We start from the raw sequence: 20,176 nt of genomic DNA on the forward strand, positions 1-20,176 counted from the left end.
TGTTTTGGAGCGCGCTGCCGTTCTTGCTGCATCGATTCTCCGCAGTGTGAGCGGCCGAAAAAAGGTGAAAAGGCCTCCTTAAGGAGCGGCGTCGGCGAGAAAGCACAAAAAGCATTCACGTCGCTGCTGTAAATGTCATTAACACGCACATAAAAAGCAACGCGAAGGAGCGGAAGCCGGCTGCTGGGAGGCAAGCGAACACCAACGCGTTGCAGATCGCGAAAAGGTGGCAACCAAAATCTTCTTCTCCCTCTCGCACCTTGCACGTTCACCTCGGCAAGCGTTGGAGCACAGATACGTTATTGCTGCTCTTTCAGCGGCTGCGGCTTGAAATCTGTGCTCCGCCTTCTCTCCAGGTTTTATCTACAAAAACTGAGAGCTGCAGCCTTTTCATCAAGTATGCAAATATACCACGCTGCTATATTATGGAAAGTCAACGAGCTCGTTGATTTTGCTCGTGAATTTGGATTGAGTTTTCTCAAAAGGCAGCAAAAATATATTTTGAGATATTTTTCATAGAAAATTTAAAAACTTGCAATGAGGATAATAAGAAATGCTACAAAAATGATTAAACACATCAAGAAATCTCTCGCCGCACTGATTGTGAGTAACAGTGAACAACTATTTATAATATCATTGATTTCTATGAGAACTTGTATCTGGTTCAATTGACCAAAAGTTAATTTTAATTTTCGAAATTCCTTAACATGATATTCAACTCTAGGTGAATGTTGTTTTACTTTTTGCCCTAAAATTTAGGCAATAAAATTTAGTTGAAACGCTTCACCATCATGTAATAAAACGTTAATTGCTGAATTTGGATAGCATATTTGCAGGAAAATATTGGCATCTTTTTTATATTATTTTGTTCCTCATAGCGGCATCGTCTCAAGAACATTGCTGGTAGATGTTAATGAAGGTTCTCATATTTTTCAGATGGTATTAAATTCAGCTTTCTCGTTGCACAGCAAAAGCTGTTTATTTTCCCAGCACGGCTGCTTATTGTATTATTAAGTGTTCCATTATACCATTACAGCAACCAGCAGCCAAAACTATTGACCAGGACATTTAAGCATGCGGAAAAATAAACACTGAACACCGATGACGCTGCATTTAATTTCAAATGAAAACTTCCAAAAACAAGTTTTAAATAAACCCATTAAGTCAAGATACCAAACTGTACAAAAGACAATCCTCTAACAAAGAATAAACAAAACTGATTAAAAATGAGTGGATTACCCCCCCCCCACATTTTCGTGCTTATAGTAACACAGAACCTTTGGAAGAAAGAATTTAAAAATTCAGTGGAGTGAAATTCATGAGTTTGATTATCTTTTGGAGGCCGGGAGAGAAGGGGGAAATTAAAGTTGGCGAGAATTTAATTTTCCGAGTTAAACAATTTCGTAAATTGTTGTTACTGCAGGTTAATAATCCCCTCTGGCATCCGCTTTGAAATTCCGCGGAAATTGCTCGCGTTAAAGTAAGCGACCAAACGGGTGCGCGCGGTGCAAAGCTGCGGAGCTTATTCTTTGTGCCGGGTGAAAAGCGATGACGCGGCCAAATTACACGCCAATCTGCGCAGAGGCATTTGCAAAATGAGGCTTAATTTGTGCCTGCCTAATATCATTCATTTAGCAGACGAGCGCGGGCGAGAGAGAACGCGCGCGCGGGCTAAATGGCTGTCGCCTGCCGAGCGGCGTGCGTGCGAAATCTTATCTTGAAGGGTCCTTTATTACACCTTTTTAGCGGCAAAAGCAGCCATTTTAAACTCGCCTTTTGCACGCACATTTGCCCGCGTTCTTTACTCAGTCACACCGCGCGCGCGACAGGAGTGGAAATGGAAAGTAATTTCTGCACACGTCACCTCAAAATTCGCGTGACCTTTTCAACGAACGCACCACCGCGTTTGCTGAAATTCAAATTTACTACGCTTTTTGTCAAAGTAAAAGGTAGCAACCTTTCTGTTTGCTTTTCACGCAGTTTTTTTCAAACACTATTTAAACACTTTTATTGTTGGCACTCTTTGCCCTTTATTTAATAGTCTGCATTATATCAGATAATTATATATAAGTAATCAAAAAACAATTTACAATTTCAAATTCAAAATTTCCTTTATTCATTAAGTCGGAATATTTACAATAACTTTTGAATAGTTGTTAAGATATATTTTAAAATTTTAAAACATTCCATCGTCAAAATTACACACCCATGTGAAGTGAATCCCGCTTTTTTCAGCTTTGTGTCTATGAGAGGTATGTTAAATTATACCTTTGATTTTGAACGCGGTGTCTATAGGAGTAAACGGGTTCAAGAGTAGCTCCGAGTGCCCATGGTGGGCTTTTTGGGTGACAACCGACCGATTTTGTTGCAGGATTGCTTAAATTATACAGAGTTATACCGACCTGCAGATATTTTGCACTCATGCCACAACACTGCTGAAAACCAGGGCTCCGATTTGCAATGTACGAGGCATCAGCATTTGCTTGACAGAGCAGTTTAATTTGTTGCGGCGAGGTGCGAAGGCAAATAGAATTTAGGGCGAGCGAACAGAATTGGCAAATGTGTGCCGAGCGGGCGTTGTGCGCGCCGGCTATCAGCGCAGCCATTTGAATTAATACCCGCGGCAATAAATCGTCTTATCTCCAAACGGCACCAATGGCACGCGGCTGAATTACGAGAGACACATTATTTGCATGCAGATTCGAATAATTATTTATTCGCCAACGTGCTCTAGCTGCTCTGGCCGATTATTTTTAAGCCAGTATATATCTCGGGGTGGTAGAAACGCCGTATTCTTCAGAAAGCCGATTCGTGGAATTATCCTCTCCATGGAGCGCGCGGGTATAGATAGATTATTTAGAATTAGCTGAGAGAAAATTGTCTTTATTTATTTGCAAGGCTGAAGCCGAAGCGCGGTGAGAGACCTATTTGCACAATCAGCCGGTAAATTGCACATTACGTATTTCCATCTCCGTTTTTTTGAAGACAAGAACAATTCCATCTGTGCCCCACGCTTTCGCGGTAGATTGATTGCATGAAAGGTTTTATTCTCTTGCACTACAAAATGCACTGAATATTAACTATATATATTCAGCTTGTCCCATCAGCATTTTTATTAGAATTTTAGATTAACATTTCACAGTTTGGCATTGAGATCGCAAGATTGAATCACGTGACTGCCCAGACTGCGAGTTCATTTCTGCTCTCGCTGGGTTGTCGCCTGCTGTTGCTGTCGTTTCTTTCCAGACAAAAAGGTGCCATTTCGAACGCGAAATTCTCGGTCGCATTATTGTCTGCGGTCGTGGTTCCAACTTCCTACTTTTGTTGCAGATCAACTAGGGCGCTTTCGTTTGAGACCAATTACGACGCAGGCGACTTCAGTAATTCCGATACGACACAGAGCTGCCGGCATGAACTCATTTAACATGGGAAAATATAATGAATTGGATCCGCGAAGGGTGAATACGCGTCAGTTCGCTGTACTGCACAACTCTTACCAGGAGCACGGTAGCACGCCATTGCAAGACAAAAATTAAAAAAAATAATACTACTGTAAGAAAAGGAGTAACCGATTAAATCGGTTGATATTGATTTAATGAGATAATAGTTGGCATTATATGAATGGTTGTATTAAATGATAGGATAGTTTCTAATATTATGGATGATATACACACTATTGAGATTATTCATATGAGTTCAAAATTAAAATTAAATTTTATGATCACACATCAGCTTTATATTCATGAAATAAATACAATCAGAATTCAAACTGACTTCATTGGGTATTGATTTCATCGTCTCCTCTGCAATCGCTTTTCCATATCAAATTTAGATGTGTATAATCATAATCAGGCAGCAAACTATCACGATACAAAATTTGTTTTGTTTTTTAGGATGATTTTACCAAAACTATTTTCTTGGAATGAAATTAATTACCCAAGTCATCTGCTCTCTAGCCTTTTTTTTTAATTTTGATTAGATGGTTTCAAGATGTAATACGAAATACAAATTCTTCGATCATGAAATTTAAATATGAAATGAATTTAGGTGTGCAACCTGCTAAGCTAGAGGGCAAAGCAAAGGTGTTGCATAATCGAATCTCAACTCTCGATGTGGCGCCTCTAATGAAATTTCTTTCTATGCAGAGCATCTGGACAGCTAGCCTCTTCTGCGCGGCGGCAATCAGCGAGTCCAAAGCACTTTGTTGAGTTTGTTGGCGAAGCCGCGGTGCTTGTATACACTTTGCAAACGCAAAGCACGAGCGCAAATAATGAAAAGGAATTCCAGTGTGTTGCCGGCGCTTTTATTAAAGCAGCTTTTCTGCGTCTGCAGTGCAACAGCAAAAACACACAGTACGCAAAAACAAGAGGAACAACCAGGGAACAAAAGGTGGAAAGAAAATTATACGAAAACAAGTCGCCAGGGGAGAGGGGAGCGAAGCGTTTAAAGATTATCCACGGCACTTTGAAAATACTCGCTATTAACGTTGGCTGCTGCCGCTGCTGCTGCTGTTTCTGCTGGGAGTAGAGGGCGCGTTTACATGCCGCGTGTTTTCGCTGGAAGCAATCGTGGCGGATAATGAAGGCTTGCCTCCCGTGTGTCCTTGTTGCACACGCTGCTACCGGGGGGCATCGAGTTTTGCGCGGAAAAGGGTGTGCCTGGCGGAAAAAATAAATTAAGCGGCGCCCTTTTTCGCTCTAAAAGGGTGCGCAAGAATTGAGTGCGTGCCTAAGTTATATCTGCATGTTCTGCTGCTCTCGCATCTCGAGAGCCTGTTTTTATTATTACGTTCAATAAGTCAGCCTTTCAGCCTTCCTGCGTGAAAAAGGCGGAAAATGGAACGCGACATGGATCCAGTTTGCGCGCAACACGTTGTTTTCTGCGCTGACTTCGTTTTCTTAAAAGCACACTGTTTGCGTAAAAATCTGAAAAATGCTGTCGCGCTCAACATGCTTTTCAGGAGATTTTTTACATTAGATTACAAAGGCTTCCAGCTCAAAAGGTCTGTGCTATTTTCAAAGGTGCCAATTTGGATTCTCGTCGACATATTATAAAACAAAAAATTTCATAAAATGGCTTGTTGATATCCTATTTGCTGGAGCTTTGAATCCATCTAAATTTCGAATTTCTGAATGATTTTATATAGATCGTAATGTATCTTTCACTGTTCACAATTGTTAAAAAAAATGTAAGCAAGTATTGAAGACCCCCTGATGTGCACGATTGACACCGTTTTTAAATAATAATTTAGTTTGTAATTTTGCTGTCAGGTTGCAACAAATGCATTTGAATGCATAAAACAACTTCCTGACATTTGAAATCCAAACAGGATGCTTATTAATAAAAAAATTAGTAATCAGTAGGACTTCAGCTTTAGATAAAAAAGCTTTGATAAAATTAATTAAAATTGTAATCTACATTATGAAACCAAACAACTGTTGATTTGATAAATTTATATTTACTACCATATAGCAGTGATAATATTTTAGTGCAAAAAACGCAGATATTAATTTGAATTTACTCGCTGCGTGGTGGAGATATTTTCCGCTGTCACAAATCCTGTGCCAAGGCCTCTCTTGGGAAATTATTACCGGTATTCAAATAGCAATGGCAATTTTCAACAGATTGGGCAATTAGTCGGCTACTGGACGAGCCAGAATCCGCTTTGTGTGTTTGAATGGCTCTCTGCTGCTCGACGGCGACTTGTTGATTTATTTCCAACGAAAATAAAAGACGTAAAAGTCAGTGCAGGCATCTCTCAAGATTGGCAAACTTTTTATTAGGTGGCGTGTGGTATTTTATTTCCACTGCTGCCAGCTAGCCACCCCTGATTAAAGGAGTTCCGCCTGCGGTCGGCCGACGAGTGAGGGAAAGCGTCGAAAGCCGCTCTCATTCTCTCGACCCGGGCTAATATGGAATTTAATAGAAAAACACATCCTCCAGGCAATTAACGAGACCAAGGTGTGTGGCGGCAAAGTTTTCCAATCTGAAAAAGTGATGGAATTTGCGCAGCCACGCCCTCGCTGGGGTGGAAGTAGCCCTTTGTGTGTCGGCTGTGGCGGAGAGGTGTGTGTCATTAATTAGTGAGAAAGTACGCGCTCGATTCGCCCGCGACGGAAATAATAGCTCTCAAAGCGGCCAAGTTTTTGCTGCCGTGCTTGAAACAAAATCGTTTTTCTTTCCACCTGTCAACTCGCAGCGGAAACTTCTTCTTCTCTTTCCTTCTGGTGTGCGCGAAAGAAAAGTTTCACTTAAACCTTGTCATCGGGTGGAAAGAATATTGGAAATCTTAAGGAATGCCCCGTCGCCATCCCGTTTCTCAGCCACGCGCGGAATGAGATTTTTTCGCCAAACTTGTTCTTTGAACTCGCATTTTTCACCTGCTAATATCTTTCAATTACCTGCTACTGCTGTGGCGGTAGCACTGGCCGCAAAGGACACACAACTTCTTGGAGAAAAGCAGCATTCCGACCCTTTCCAGCTTTTTCTAGCGAAAAAGTATCCTTTGTTTGAGTTCCTGTAGGAAAGAATAAGAAAGATTGTAATAAGATGCGCATGACATTGCCTTTGTTAATCTTTTGCTTTATTTTAAAACCAAACTGATGGTATTAACATTGCAGAGCAAAATGACCTTTCAGTGCCATAAATTGTTCAAAACTTGTGATGTGTTTATTCAGATCACCAAAAATTATATCTTTTTACTCTGCATCTTTGACCCCCGCTTAATAACGAGCGGTTTAGATATCTTGAATATTAGAGGTTATATATAATGACTACCACTGGCTGAAAAATAGTCTGTGTCTTATATTACTAAATCTTAAAGCCCACAACGCGCGCTCAACAATTAATCAAGCTGTTTCGGCATCTCAAAGTCTTATCAACAGTAATCTACCTGCAAAAAAATTAATGGCCATACAGAATGATATCCAAAATCACAGGAAGTTGAAAACCATCGACCTTACTCATTGTAATCACTGATGAGCCCATAAATAGAGAGAACATTTTGTGAAATCCTATGTATTTCGTTCTACTTGCAAAAAAATCTAATTGGCAACAATTTTCGAGTCAAAAATTTAATGATTTATTTTAAGCGCTTTCAAATATTGAGTGGGATTCTGCTCCTAAAACTAACGAAAGTTGATTGATTCTTGGTCGATTCATGAAATTTGAGTCAGCACGTGAGCCGAAAAATCTAAGGTCAAAAACTCAGGCTGATTGTTGAGCGTGCTGAGCGGGCATTTAATCAGTTGGTGCACTTGGCCGGGCGAATATCACTCCATCACGTCGGGCGAGAAGCGGTGCTGTATAAATTAGATTCCATTTAATTCTGCGCCTTTGGTGTATCAGCTAGGCAGGCAGGCCCAACCGCAGCAGCCATTAATCATTCACACCTCAATGCAAGTCCACGCGCGCGAATCGCAAAAGCAACAGCTAGGGAAATAGACGCGCTTCACGTCACTCCAGAATCGCTCGACCCTAGCTCTCCCTGTTTCTCTTATTACTACATAGAACAGACCCCAAGGAACTCAGCGGGGCGGGAGAGAACCATTCTGCCTGATATTTTTTGCGTGCGCCTTCCACTCACCAAATTCCACAGTAGGAATAGTTGTTGCCTTTCACTTGAACAAAGTCCTGCTTCTTTGGTGATGAGTGGAACTCGTGAAATATGGGAAATACATTACAGCAGGTGCGTTGCGTGCGTGGAAAGGATACTGAGAACAAACAATTTGTTCCCAATTCCAGGCTCGCTGGAGCAAAAGCAATTCCCAATCAATATTGGCAGCGACGGCACAGGGGCGCAATATTCAGTTGAGAGAACGCGACTCTGCAATATCCAGCTAGAAACAACGGTGCGCCGCCCATGTTTCCTTATTTATTGCAATATATCATTGTTTTCATTTCTCCCTTTGTGCCTGGCGAAGTCTGCGCGCACAAAGTGGGCCCTTTATTACTTTACTTTCTCACAGGAGTGTTTTTTCATACGCTCAGGGAGCAGACCTGTGCTCCTTTCCCTGCAATCGGCTTCTTTGAATTGAATGTGTTGTTTGATCCACAAGCCATTCCTCCCCGTATAACAAACGAATAAAGCAGAAAAATTGCAGCAGCCAACGGCTGTTAAATTCGCAGGTTGGATCTACTTTGTCTGATAAATAAAGGGCTCTTGTTGTACAGATGGCTCTGACTAAATACCCTAAATATTCAGATACACAATAAAATTTACATTATATGACGGCTGAAGATTTTTAAGTATAGCATTATAAAGTATAAAACTTGAAAAATCTTTAATTAAATAAATTAGACATTTATATTTAAAAATAAAATTAGGAATTTACCCTGATTGAGTGAGTTCCGTTTAGAATTGGAAAAAATTACGGTAGCAGTCTGACTCACTACTGATTCTTTTCAGCACGGCTGGATTATTTTCATAAGCTTTTTAATAGGAGACATTGGTGCGGGGGGCAACAACAAGGTGGTCCTTATTAGGACTTCGGCTTCTTCCATTGAGGCTCGTTATATAGTTCATTCTTTATACATACTATTGGGACGCAAGTTTTCGCTATCAGGGGGTGCCTATCTCACAGAAGACATACCGATAAAATAAAAATCCTTGGATTTTTGCATATCCATTATTAAATAAACTAAACCTTTGTAAGTTGTTTGATGTTTATTTTCACTAATCACTATAACAAACGTACGTGTGAAATTAATTTTCCTGATATTTCACTTATACTCAATCAATTCGCGCTTTTTAGAACCATACTTTTATAGTTTTCAATATTTTATTGTATTGTTGGTAGTTTGATGATTGCAAAAGAACATTTTATGCAGTTTGCAAGATTAAAAAGTTTATAATTTATAATTTTTTTGTATTTCTGTAACTCCGCTAACATGTCCTCAGAAAATATTTGGACTCAAACAGCCATTTTCAAGGGTATCCGAGGGGCTTTGAAACCGAAGTTCCTTGCGGCTGTCTGTTTCTTCCCATGTCGCGCTTTGAATGCGAAGAATAATTACTCTGGCAAAATGAACCGCCCACCCTCTCTTATTTAAGCAACCCTTTTTTGTAGCGCTCGCGCGCCGTGTTTTCTTTCGTTTTTTACTCAGTTCCTCCTTGACTTGGCAAAGAAATTGAATAAGGGAATGAGTGACTGGTGTGGAGCGCGCTCGCGTGTGCATAAAAGAGGCGGACGCGTTTCTCACAAGACCACCGCGAGGCATTATTTTTCCGCTGTAAAAGAGAATCCAATTACAGCCAACCTGCACGCTGCCTAAATTTCCACCCAGCGCAGAGCAGAGCGCTGTTGCTCCGAAAACAAAGGGATGAAGACACGGCGCACACACTCGCATTTTTTTAAACTCCTTCATCTTCTCTCCAGCACTCTTCTTTGAAACTCTAGAGCAGCAGTGGGGACAGATTTCGCTTTCGTTTTGCCAAAACATCGCGTATTATCTAATTGCGAGGGCACCCCAGCGAGTGGACTCTAAACAAAATATTTTGCCCTGTCTTTTGTTTTTCCATCTTCTGCAAATATCCGCCGTGCAAAAGCTCCAGTTGACGTGTTTTAACTCTTTCCCGTGGATATTTTCTGATCCTGCATAACGACAATAATAAGGCTGCAATCAGAGCGTGGCTAAATAGAAAATCGTCGTAAAAGTGACGGCAGGCGGAAAGCTCAAACGAGGTTACACTCTTGGAACAACTGCTGCTTTTAGTAATATTCCTTGGAGCTGCTTAAGCTGGAAACATTCAAGAGTGAAGCACTCGTCGGCGAAGGGTATAATGAGTTGTCACGCTTTATCACAGTCGCTTAAACCTCAAAGCTCGTCATCTGAGTTGAAAGCGTCAAAAGCGGATAAATTATTATTATCTTTCGCCGCACACATTCAACGGCACAATGCAAAACACGAGACACGACGCTATAAAGGACATGCAAAGAACGAAGCAGCTTAATGAAATAAATTCATGGCTACGAGAGATGATACTTCAAAAGAGCTGCAGGTTGCCTATGCTGCGCTAACAAGATTGGCAGTGTTTTGCGAGCGACTCGTGTCGTTGTTGCTGTTGACGTCGTTGCAGGAGCAACACGTCAAACTCTTCATTTGCATTTAAACGAGATGGAGCAGCGAGTGCATGTGCAGTAGAGAGCAAAAAAATTATATAGCAAAGATTATAGGACAGGTGTGCTGAGCAGACTCTAGGAAGGTGGTTTTCAGTTGAACGGAGAGGTAGTCATTACCTCATCCTTGCCTGTTGTGTCTGGAGCTTAGAGTCGCTGAGATGACGGAAGCGTTTAATTGCTGTAAGAGGGCTAATGTTACAGATGCTTTCAATTAGTTTGCTCTAAAAGTCTAAAAATATTTATAATTTTCAGACCCACTTCAACTCTGCACGAGTTGAGATAGAAGAAAAAAGCAACTACGGCGGATCACGTAGCAGTATAATAAAATTTTTGTAGAGTTTTCATTGTAATTATAATTAATTGCTGAGAGGCAGAAGTTTCTTTTTTTCTATATCACAAGACAACACAATTTTATGAAACAAACAATCACTAATCGTAGAGTCATCGTTGTACCTGTCAATCGCAATACTTTGAAATATTTAAAGGATTCGTTCAATGCAGTAAGTAATTTGCATTCAACACTACTTTGAAAAAATTGTTGTAACGTCAGAGATGGTTTAGAAGTTTAAAAATATTATGGTTTCATAATTATTGTAAATGGTCGATGTGGAATTTCTGCAAAAACTCTGTGTCGGAAGAGATATGTAAATAAAAAATACAAACAAATCATTATTAACACGCATGTTGGGGTAACCAAAGTATTAGCAGATTTCATTTCGGAAAATTACATTCAGCGAGCCAACTATTAATTCTTTTCAAGCTCAAAACTTCTGGTAAATATTATAAAGCCGCCAAGGCGATGGGTAGCAGAATTACAGCAAGCAGCTTTGTCGATTTTTCGAGTGGCTATGAGAGCCGTAAAAAATTAAGCCGGGTGCGGAGAAATTTGTAATTAGAGCGGGCGTTAGCCGTGCTCTCTGGCTTGAAGGTATAATAAGCCGAAGTTGGCCAGCTCGGAGCGGAGGTAGCGAGCGCGCGGCACAAACTTTGGGCTCGGTAGCGCAGGCAGTGTTGTCTGCAATTAATATGCAGCGTCAGGCGGCACACAACACGGCCGCTTATTCCCGTAATTTCCGGATACTTTTCCACCGAGGCCCGCACGCCGACCCATAAAACTGTTTGTAAACAGCAATTATTTTTAAACTCGAATTAGGCGGCAGCCAGCGCGACTATTTGCTCAACTTGTGCGCTCGCGCGCGATATTATTATTACACGTATGTATATTACCGTGTGTGTTGTGTGTTGGCCGAGCGCAGAGGGCCCGAGCAGATGAAAAGTGCCAGCAAACTAAGTCTGGAACTGAGTGCGAGAGCAAAGGGGAGCGGAAGAGTGCGGTCGGCATCCCTGAGGATCGGCGCAAAGGTTAACAACGCTGGGATCCATCTTGAAATTTGTTGGTTCCGGAGCTTTCTAGTTTTCGCTAATTCATTATTAAGCCTCATTTTCAAAATTAATTCCATGAATTTTGCTGAAGTTTGGGAACAGATACAGAATTCAAGCTCCGCAAACATTTTGCTTTCCGTATAACACTGCAACTTTCATTGCTTTTCAGTACCTAGCCAAACGACTTGGCAATTTTACGACATTTTTATTTAATAACTGTTTAATGCACATATTTTAATTATTTCAACAGCGTTTACCGACCCAACGTTTTGTTGGTAAAAACCGATGCAATATATGTAAAAACGCTGTAAATCAATAAAATTTAATTATTGTAATTGTATATTGTAAAATTTTTAATCTGTCAACAGTTGTGCTGGAGCATGCAAAAATGTTATGTCTTGATAATGTTCCAAATCTTATGCATTCAACAAGGCTCCAAAGAACGAAAATTAAACTATGTTAAAAATTTTGCATAATAACCAAGGCAATGAATAATGTATATTTTAATGTTTATGGTTTATGAATTGCACTATCGTAGTCAAAGAATATCAACAATTCAAGAACATGAACTAAGGCAAAAAAAATGACATGCAGAAACTGTATAAAAGCACAATACAAAAAAATTGAGTTGATTGTCATGTGCCGTAACAAAAGTTAATAATTTAATTACATCACACAAAAAACTTTAAAAATTTCAACACAGTAGTGACCGCTAGCACAGATAGGTGAATTTTGATGCGTCGCTGTCTTTCAAACTATCCTTCAAAATCGGTGGCAAGTCGTTCCAGGGTTTACAAATCCTGTATGAAAAGGCGCTTCAACCGAAAGCGGTTCTCGCCGGGGGCGACTGGAGGCGGTGATGGGCCGTGCTGTCACCTCTACGCGAATAGCGCTTCACATAGACTGAAGAGTGATGTTTTAATTAAAAAAAATAATATTGAAAATAATGCAAAATTTTGAAGAAAAAAAACGTGCAATGCGTTCTGGTCTAAAAAAAGGGGGCACGGACTGACAGACATGCTTCAGTTTTCCTAGTGGATGCTTTGCTCCCAATTAATTTGCCAACATTTGGTTTTTATTTTTTATGGAATACTGGATCAATTCAATGTCATTATTTTTAATACTTTTAGAGGAAAATCATTTAAATATTAAGTTCTTCACTTCATGAAGGTTGGAAAAGCTGACACTTGCACTGATTTGGCAAACAGATCTTTTAAATTATCGAGCTTGCCTCTTTGAATAAAAATTGGATAGAAGCTGTTTCTCAGAACATCAAAATTATGTAAGAGACCTTTTCATGTCAAAATTTCTTAGAAATCTCTTTTACAGACCGCATTCAAACTTCTAAAGTAAGTTTGCCCTTCGTCGTCAGAAAATTTTATTTATAACTCACTTGCAAAGAAAAAGGCAAAAGAAAGAAGGCCAATATAAGAAATAAATTCACTCAGGGAATGCTGGCGATGCAGTTGAGCTGCCATCTTTTCCTCTGTCCCCAGCCAATTACTCCCTTCCAAAGTGAGTTTGCCCACTTTCATTCTGCATAATTTTTGTTCCGCCTCGACGTGCACAGAGTTTACCATGTGCAAACCGTATTAGCGTGTATACACACACACAACGTTGAGTCGAGTACTTTGCCAGACAACTTAGCTGCAGGAGCTGGCTCGTCGGGCTTATCGTTATCTGCACAATGTCTTCTTCTCCTCCGAACGGATTAAACGCAAACTTGTTTTCACTCACAGTTGCAGCCACTTTTCCGGCTGTGGTGCTGGAAAATCTGCACAACAGATTATGCGCCTCTGAGAGATGCGATTTGTGCTCTTTCGCGCGTATTAACAAAGCTAATTAACCAGATGCACGCTGATCTTCTTTTAATATATGCTGCACAAATGAGGTGGTAAAATTTTAATACGATATAACCATGATTTGGTGTTTTTTTTTATAGGAATGAGGTTAATTGTTACGCGATTTTAAAAGTAGCCCATTCATATATTTACATTATGTTGATGAGGATATCATCCGTCAAATGGTATGCAGTTTTTGCAATAATTGTGACGGTTAGAACCCGAGATTTATCGGTGGAAATAATAGCGAAAATTGAAAAATTATTTTTTTTTAGTTTTTTTACCTCCGATATCTGTTGAAAAAATAACAATCTCATCTCTTGCCCTTTACCATTATGTTTTAAATAATTAGGGCATCTTAGTTAACTTTTACTCAAAAAAGTAATCAAAAAGCAGTATATTACAAAATTATTTACCTTATTTTTAGAGATAAAAATATTTTCTTAGAGAATATATGTTTTTCATCAAAAATTAAGTTAGGTTGTTAAAAAATTACCTCTAAATTCCAATTTGGAGCGGAGATGATATAATAAAAATCCAAATTACGAATTTTATTCGCGTTACTTTGAGTGCTGGTTTACAGCAGAACTACATACAGTATATTAGCTTTATCTGACTGAAATTTCCAGCGAATAAGTTTTTTGATGTCCTCGATAACATAATGGACAATCGGAATGGGCGCATTATTTTTAAAATCGCTATAACAACCTACACTCAATCCTTTAAAAAAGACCCAATTTTGTATTATGTGTTTACAAAAAAACTAGTAATTATAGAAAGTTTGCCTTTATTCATTAGAAATTTGCACAATGTAGCATAAATTGTACTTGATGTGAGTTGAAAAGTTTAACATCCAACTTCATTTCTAGAATCGACAATGGAAGTTACGTCTACTCCGTTATCTATCAGAACATTCTTCAATACGCCGAATGTGTGGTCGTCAAGTGATCTCGACCTTGACCAAATATATCCCCACAATGATGGCTCAAAATTTTTCTTATCAATGTTGAAGACCGGGGAGCACAAGATCGCCACAGCATAATTTTCGTAATCGGTCGCCACGATCGCCGCCTCGTGCACGTCTAAATTTATAGATCAAAACCAAATTATGCTGTTAATAAAGGAAATGATTTTCAAACCTGACCAAAAGTCGGACTGAATTCTCTTTCCGGCACTATAGAAGAGACCAGGTAACTCAGGGTCGAAGTTCTCCGTTTTCATGGTGACGTAGATTTTCCTACCATTCGATATGTAACTGTAGAGGTAGGCAAGCTTGTTCAAGCCGGAAGTGCTTGATTTGCTGGCGGTCACATTGAACTCGGCGCATTTGATCGTCCACGGTCGGTTTGCATTGATGTTGTATGCGGCGTAGTACCAGTGACCGCTAAACTGCGCGACAGAAATGATTAATAATTAAAAGTGCCGATGGATTATTCTAGCTGCTCACGTACCTTTTCGGCATCAAAGTCCGTTTTTCCTTCCAACTCGGGGCAAAAACTTGCCAGCGAGCAGTGCGCGAGGAGGAGCAAAAAGAGCGCGTCCAGATGCAGCATATCGGCGAGTTGATCTCTCGGGATCTGCCGGGTCAGCCGCTCTCCACGATTGCCGTGCTGGTTAAACTCGTTGAGCTGAGTGGATCCTTGCTAATGCGAAAATTGCTAACAATTGTTTGCCCATTTGATCTGTGTCCGGTCACTGCAGTCAAACACAAAAAAGCAGGGCTACCACGAATCCTCCTATTGTTAAAAAAGGGTTTATTAAATGCAACACAAATAACTATATTTTTTATGAAATTATCAATCCGATCTGAGTTATGTCGTTAAAAGTTCAATTCACTACGTGCATTTGTTTTTGCGTTAATTATGCAATTAATATCATTTAATCTCAGCATCGATCCGTTGACCTAAAAATTTAATTCGATCGGCAGTTTTTTTACCGAGCTTTTTGGGTAGCAACTGACAAAAATATTGATAATGAATTGCTTGTTTCAAAATGTTGACTTACATAACCAACTTCTTAAGTTACCACACGGACGCAATAAATAAGATAAAAAATTGACAAAATTACTTAAATTTGTGCTGAAACAAAGTAATGTGAATATGCTTCCAAAATTTTTGTCGGAGAAAAAAAATGACAGCAATTGGTGGATATTTTTTGGCCTTACTTAAGTCATAAATTTCAACATGTTCAAGGGGGGTTTTACTCAGTGGCGTCTGAAGTGTGCGCACTTTCGGAGGTTCGAGCTGACTCCCTTGTTGGCCGCTTGCTGAGCATTTATACCAAGCGAGATAGCGCTGCCTCGCTGCTTGATCAGTTTCGTGAGGTTGTTTCGACTCTCCTCGTATTGAAGTGTCCCATGGCGAGACTCCCACAAAATTAACGAAAATTTTTAATGAAATAAAGAGAAAAATATGTTTAAAATACAAATTGTTATATTTAAAAATTGCATGTTCTGATTGCTGGCTGAATATTGATTTCTTTGTGAACTATGCAATTTATCAAAAAAAAAACTTTGATTTTTAATATACTTTTTTGCCGCAAAAACTGTTTGTCTGGCAATCGCAATCTTCTTCTCAATACTGCATAATGCACCTCACACACAAGCGCAACTCTGAAATAACTGTAGCCTTTTAGAAGTAACGTGTATAAATAATTTTTGAGTTCTTTCCATATTATTCATTCCATGATATTGCACTTTGTATGTTTAGTATTCATTTTTTTGGAAAGAAAATTTAAAGAGCTCTTTTTAAGATAAATCCCATTTTGCTATTTTTTATTATTCAATTGCATACTAAAATAGCACTCGCAAACTAATCACACTTATATTTTATTTTATCTTAAAATAGATGCTTTTCAAATGAAAATTTCAAATTCTTTTTAAATTCTTTTATTGTCATGTATCATTACTGCTTATCAGTTGCTGGTTGTTCAGTTATGATGTAAAACATTTTCAGGAAATGCATTTCGGATTGTTCAGTCGTGGCATCGGACTTAGCAGTTGGTGTTATCGATGTTCTTGATGAGGTCGATGCTGATGTCGTAACCGCTGAGCACGTTCTTCAGGGTACTGTAGGTGTCCTCGCTGAGGGAAGTGGATCTTCCAAGGATCTGGGCGTACAAGGATCTGCCGAAGGTCTTGGTCTCGGCGTCGAACTGAGGGGCGCACGCCACAACGATAGCGTAGTTTTCATAATCGGTGGCCAAGATCGAGGTCACGTAGGGCTCTAGGAAAGAAAAATTGGAAATAGTATAATTATCAACACGAAAAATGATGTGGTTACACACCTGACCAGGTGGGAACGTTCTCGCCCTTCCAGGAGCCGAGGAAGAGTCCAGGGAAACCGGGCCTGAAGGCCTGGGAGATGATCTGGGACTTCGTAGGCTTGTCGTTTTGGATGTAATCGTAGTTGTAGGTGACGGTGACCTTTCCGTCGACCTCGGCACTCACAACATCGATCTTTTGGCAACGAACGATCTCAGGATGGTCAGCGCGGTGGTTGTAGCCCAGCAAGTGCCAGTGACCAGCGAACTGGAAATTATCAAGTTGATGAGTATATTCATCAACAAAAGAAGAGTAAATTACCTTCGAGGGATCAAAAGGATTCTTTGAAGCGAGCAAAGGGCACCTTTCAATGGCCTGAGCAGCCGCGAGGCCAGCGAGCAGGAGGAAACAGAATCGGAGCATCTTGTGCTGCGATTGATCTCTCAGTGCGGAGCGGTCAGTGTGCCTGCCACGGGGAGAACTGGCCACTTTTATAACCGATCCTGTGCCCTTGGCCGGTCGTGGGTGGGGCAATCACCCGGACCTAGTCGGCTCTGTCACCAGGCAGACAAAGCCACATTGTAATTTTCCATCAATTACCATCAAATCCCGAGCTCGTCTACCACTCCGTCTTGTTTGACTCGGATATGAAGGCGAATCTCGCATTGTTTCTTTGGGCCGCGCGTACCTTGCATAAGAAGCGTGCTCGCAGGGTCTTCGCTAATTTATGCGGCACATTGAATTGGCGCGTCTACTTTGACGTCACACGTTCACGCTGCGATCCCATTTCAATTTGGTATGATTGTAATATCAAGTGGTTTATTGTGTTTCGCATCTCGAGCGCGCGCCGACGATCTGCTCTCTCTGTGCGAATAATGCAAAAGGCTTTTTGATACCGAAGAGACACGCGCGCGTGCTCCCTGCTCCTCCTGACAGATGAAACGACGGGCCTAATTATTAATTCATCTCCACGTGTTGATCAATACGAGGTGCTTTCCGTGTCTCACTTCCACCAAGGCGGTTACATGTCGCGATTATTTTCATATTGGAAAAAACAGTTTATTAGAAAAAAAATTCAATTCACTGCTATAATTACTTTTTTCTCTAGGTGCAAGCATAATTTTTATTACTCCCGCTTGCAAAATTAATCTAAAAGAGGAAATTAAAAAAATATGGATCATGGCAAAATGCAAGCGGACTTTTGATATAGTTTATTTGCTCCTAAAATATTTTTCAAACAAAGCAGCCAAAAATTGTGTATCGAAACTTTTTAGAAAAATGGTAATTATTTTTCAGTGTAACATATGATATTGCTTTTTCAGTTATTCGTGCTTCCACTAGTTTTATTTTGCATTTTCCTTCAATCTAATTACTTCTTAAATGGGTTTCTTTTCGTCTATTTAAGCAAGAGAAATAACACCTGAAGTGAAAAATAGTTGAAAATGCTAAATGCATCTAAGGGTTAGCTTTCATGGTCTTAATTTTTACTCTCATTAATAATTTTACTATGGTTGTTATTATTTTATTCTTTTACAAATAAATTTGTTCAATATATATCAAGTTGTAAAACCAGATCGGTTAATAACCAACTCAAATAATAATCATAACGATTCATACATGTATTTTTCTTTATTAAAATCAGAATTTTTCCAAGCTTAATTGTTGCAAGATGAGCTATCAATGTTTCTTATGGATGCCAGTGGAATGTCATTGCTGACTAGGATTGCCTTCAGAAATTCCAAGCTTTGAGGAGGCAGGGACGGTGTCCTGCTCATGATCTGCGAGTAGTATGACCTGACGAACGTGTTGTTCTGTTCGAGATAGTAGTGGGCGCACACACCTTCAACGGCGTAGTTTTCATAGTCCGTGACAATGACGCTTGATTCATAATTGCCTGTGAAAAAAATTAATTCACACATGATCTCCTGATTACACCAAAGCAAATTGAAGGAACTAAAATGTGCAACAAATTAAAAAGCAGTAAATCTTTTTATTTTAGAGCCTCTGCTCAGCACATCCCGTGGGTTATGAGCTCACCGGGTCCCATAAGACCGCCGAGAGGATAACATGGGGGCCCGAGTGGCCGCAGAGGAGCTTTTGGGCCCAATGTGGCCATCTTTTCGACTGCCCACAGCCAAGGCATTTTATTGAAACGCCAACCATTCGTCCCTAAAGCCGCTGGAGAGGTGCGGAAACAGCAAGTGGCGAGTCGGCGCCGGTGCGCCTTCCAGCCAGTTAAGCTATTTGAGCATTTATAGTCACTACTATGTCTGACATTAGATATATAGATCCCAGCGATATATTCAAATATATCCCATTGCTTCGGCTCTCCTGAGAATCCTTTAACAATGCAAGCCAACCGGTTTTTTTCACGTTTTCCGTTTTTAAAGTGCAGGTTTCATTTGAACTTTATTTACGAATCAAAAGAGTTGTGTCTGAAAAAATTCACCCAAAGAGATAAGAAATTGACAAATTTGAAAAGATTGATCAAGAATGAAATATAATTAAAAATTAACAATTCACCAATGGACTGATATAATTAATATTTTGGAAAAAAACCACTCACTGGACCAGGTGCTGGCGCCATCCATTCGCCACACGCTCTGAAATCTGCCCGGATTCTCAGAATGCAACGCCTGCGCCACCTTGTGCGCGGTGCCCAGCTGGCCGTTCTCGACGTAGTTGTATTTGTAGACTAGGGTATCTTTCCCCGCCACGTTTTTGCTGTGGGCAATCTCGATTTTTCCGCATGACATCTGTCCTGGATGCGTTGGGTGTTCTTTGTACGCCACGCTGTACCATTTACCTGCGTACTATGCAATTTTGGGTGTGAACATTTTTTTTTAAATAGGGGTTTCTAATTTGTCGTACCTTTGCTGCGTCAAACGGTTTCATGTAAGAAAATGTTGGGCACGTGTCTTCTGAGAATACGGGCGCAAGCGATAAGAAAATCGCGAATAATGCAAAAGCCGCTCTCATTTTGGCTCAGACGCTTGTTGTTGCCTCGGTGCTTGACTCCTGACTGAAAACGAACGCGAATGATTTTATCGCACCAAGCATATCGCATGCATTGCTCTTTGGCCTTTTGAACTGCATTTAGAAATATGATCGTTAAAGCCAGCTAAAAATGATAAATATCAATTGTGCGTACTTTAAGATGGAGAAAGAACATAAAACGAGAATGCATCATTTAAATTAAACGCTTGTTCACTGTTTTTCTTTCAGACATGAATTGCTAAATCTATATAATATAGCATCCAAAGGTCTGTTTCTAAGCAATTTTATTTTTGTTTGATGGAAATGGATCTTAATTACATTTTCATTAGAGTCCAATTACTATTATTGTGGTATATTAATGGATAATTGACAAACTATAAAAAATTACATCTACTCATTTGTAATGTATCTTGCTTCTACAAAAAACATGAAGAATTTTACCAATCTGACAGTATTTTATATTTTTAATTATCTAAATTGAACCCATATTAATTTAAAGATCTGCCATTCATGGAGTTTTTCACTATAGCTTTGAATCCTTCTCATCTTAATTTGAATTTATGACAATTTTT

At 39.8% G+C, this 20,176-nt stretch overlaps 3 protein-coding genes across 3 annotated transcripts; all 3 read right to left on the bottom strand.

Annotated features, from left to right (window-relative positions):
* Positions 1 to 14,115: 14,115 nt before the first annotated feature.
* On the bottom strand, positions 14,116 to 14,969 carry LOC135935660 (uncharacterized). The gene is made up of 3 exons (XM_065478147.1): positions 14,797 to 14,969; positions 14,485 to 14,734; positions 14,116 to 14,427 (listed from the first exon to the last, which is right to left on the bottom strand). Exons 1-3 carry the CDS (start codon positions 14,896 to 14,898, stop codon positions 14,192 to 14,194), a joined length of 588 nt encoding a protein of 195 aa, XP_065334219.1. The 5' UTR covers positions 14,899 to 14,969; the 3' UTR covers positions 14,116 to 14,191.
* A 1,247-nt stretch (positions 14,970 to 16,216) lies between these two features.
* On the bottom strand, positions 16,217 to 17,090 carry LOC135936830 (apolipoprotein D-like). Its single transcript, XM_065479803.1, has 3 exons — positions 16,929 to 17,090; positions 16,631 to 16,874; positions 16,217 to 16,569 (listed from the first exon to the last, which is right to left on the bottom strand). The coding sequence occupies exons 1-3, from the start codon at positions 17,028 to 17,030 to the stop codon at positions 16,337 to 16,339; spliced, it is 579 nt and encodes a 192-aa protein (XP_065335875.1). The 5' UTR covers positions 17,031 to 17,090; the 3' UTR covers positions 16,217 to 16,336.
* Positions 17,091 to 18,217: 1,127 nt separating this feature from the next.
* LOC135936859 (apolipoprotein D-like) lies at positions 18,218 to 19,651 on the bottom strand. The gene is made up of 3 exons (XM_065479846.1): positions 19,479 to 19,651; positions 19,174 to 19,420; positions 18,218 to 18,501 (listed from the first exon to the last, which is right to left on the bottom strand). The coding sequence occupies exons 1-3, from the start codon at positions 19,584 to 19,586 to the stop codon at positions 18,263 to 18,265; spliced, it is 594 nt and encodes a 197-aa protein (XP_065335918.1). The 5' UTR covers positions 19,587 to 19,651; the 3' UTR covers positions 18,218 to 18,262.
* Positions 19,652 to 20,176: the final 525 nt, after the last annotated feature.

This window comes from Cloeon dipterum, chromosome 2 (genome assembly GCF_949628265.1).
Source record: "Cloeon dipterum chromosome 2, ieCloDipt1.1, whole genome shotgun sequence".
NCBI lineage: Eukaryota > Metazoa > Arthropoda > Insecta > Ephemeroptera > Baetidae > Cloeon > Cloeon dipterum.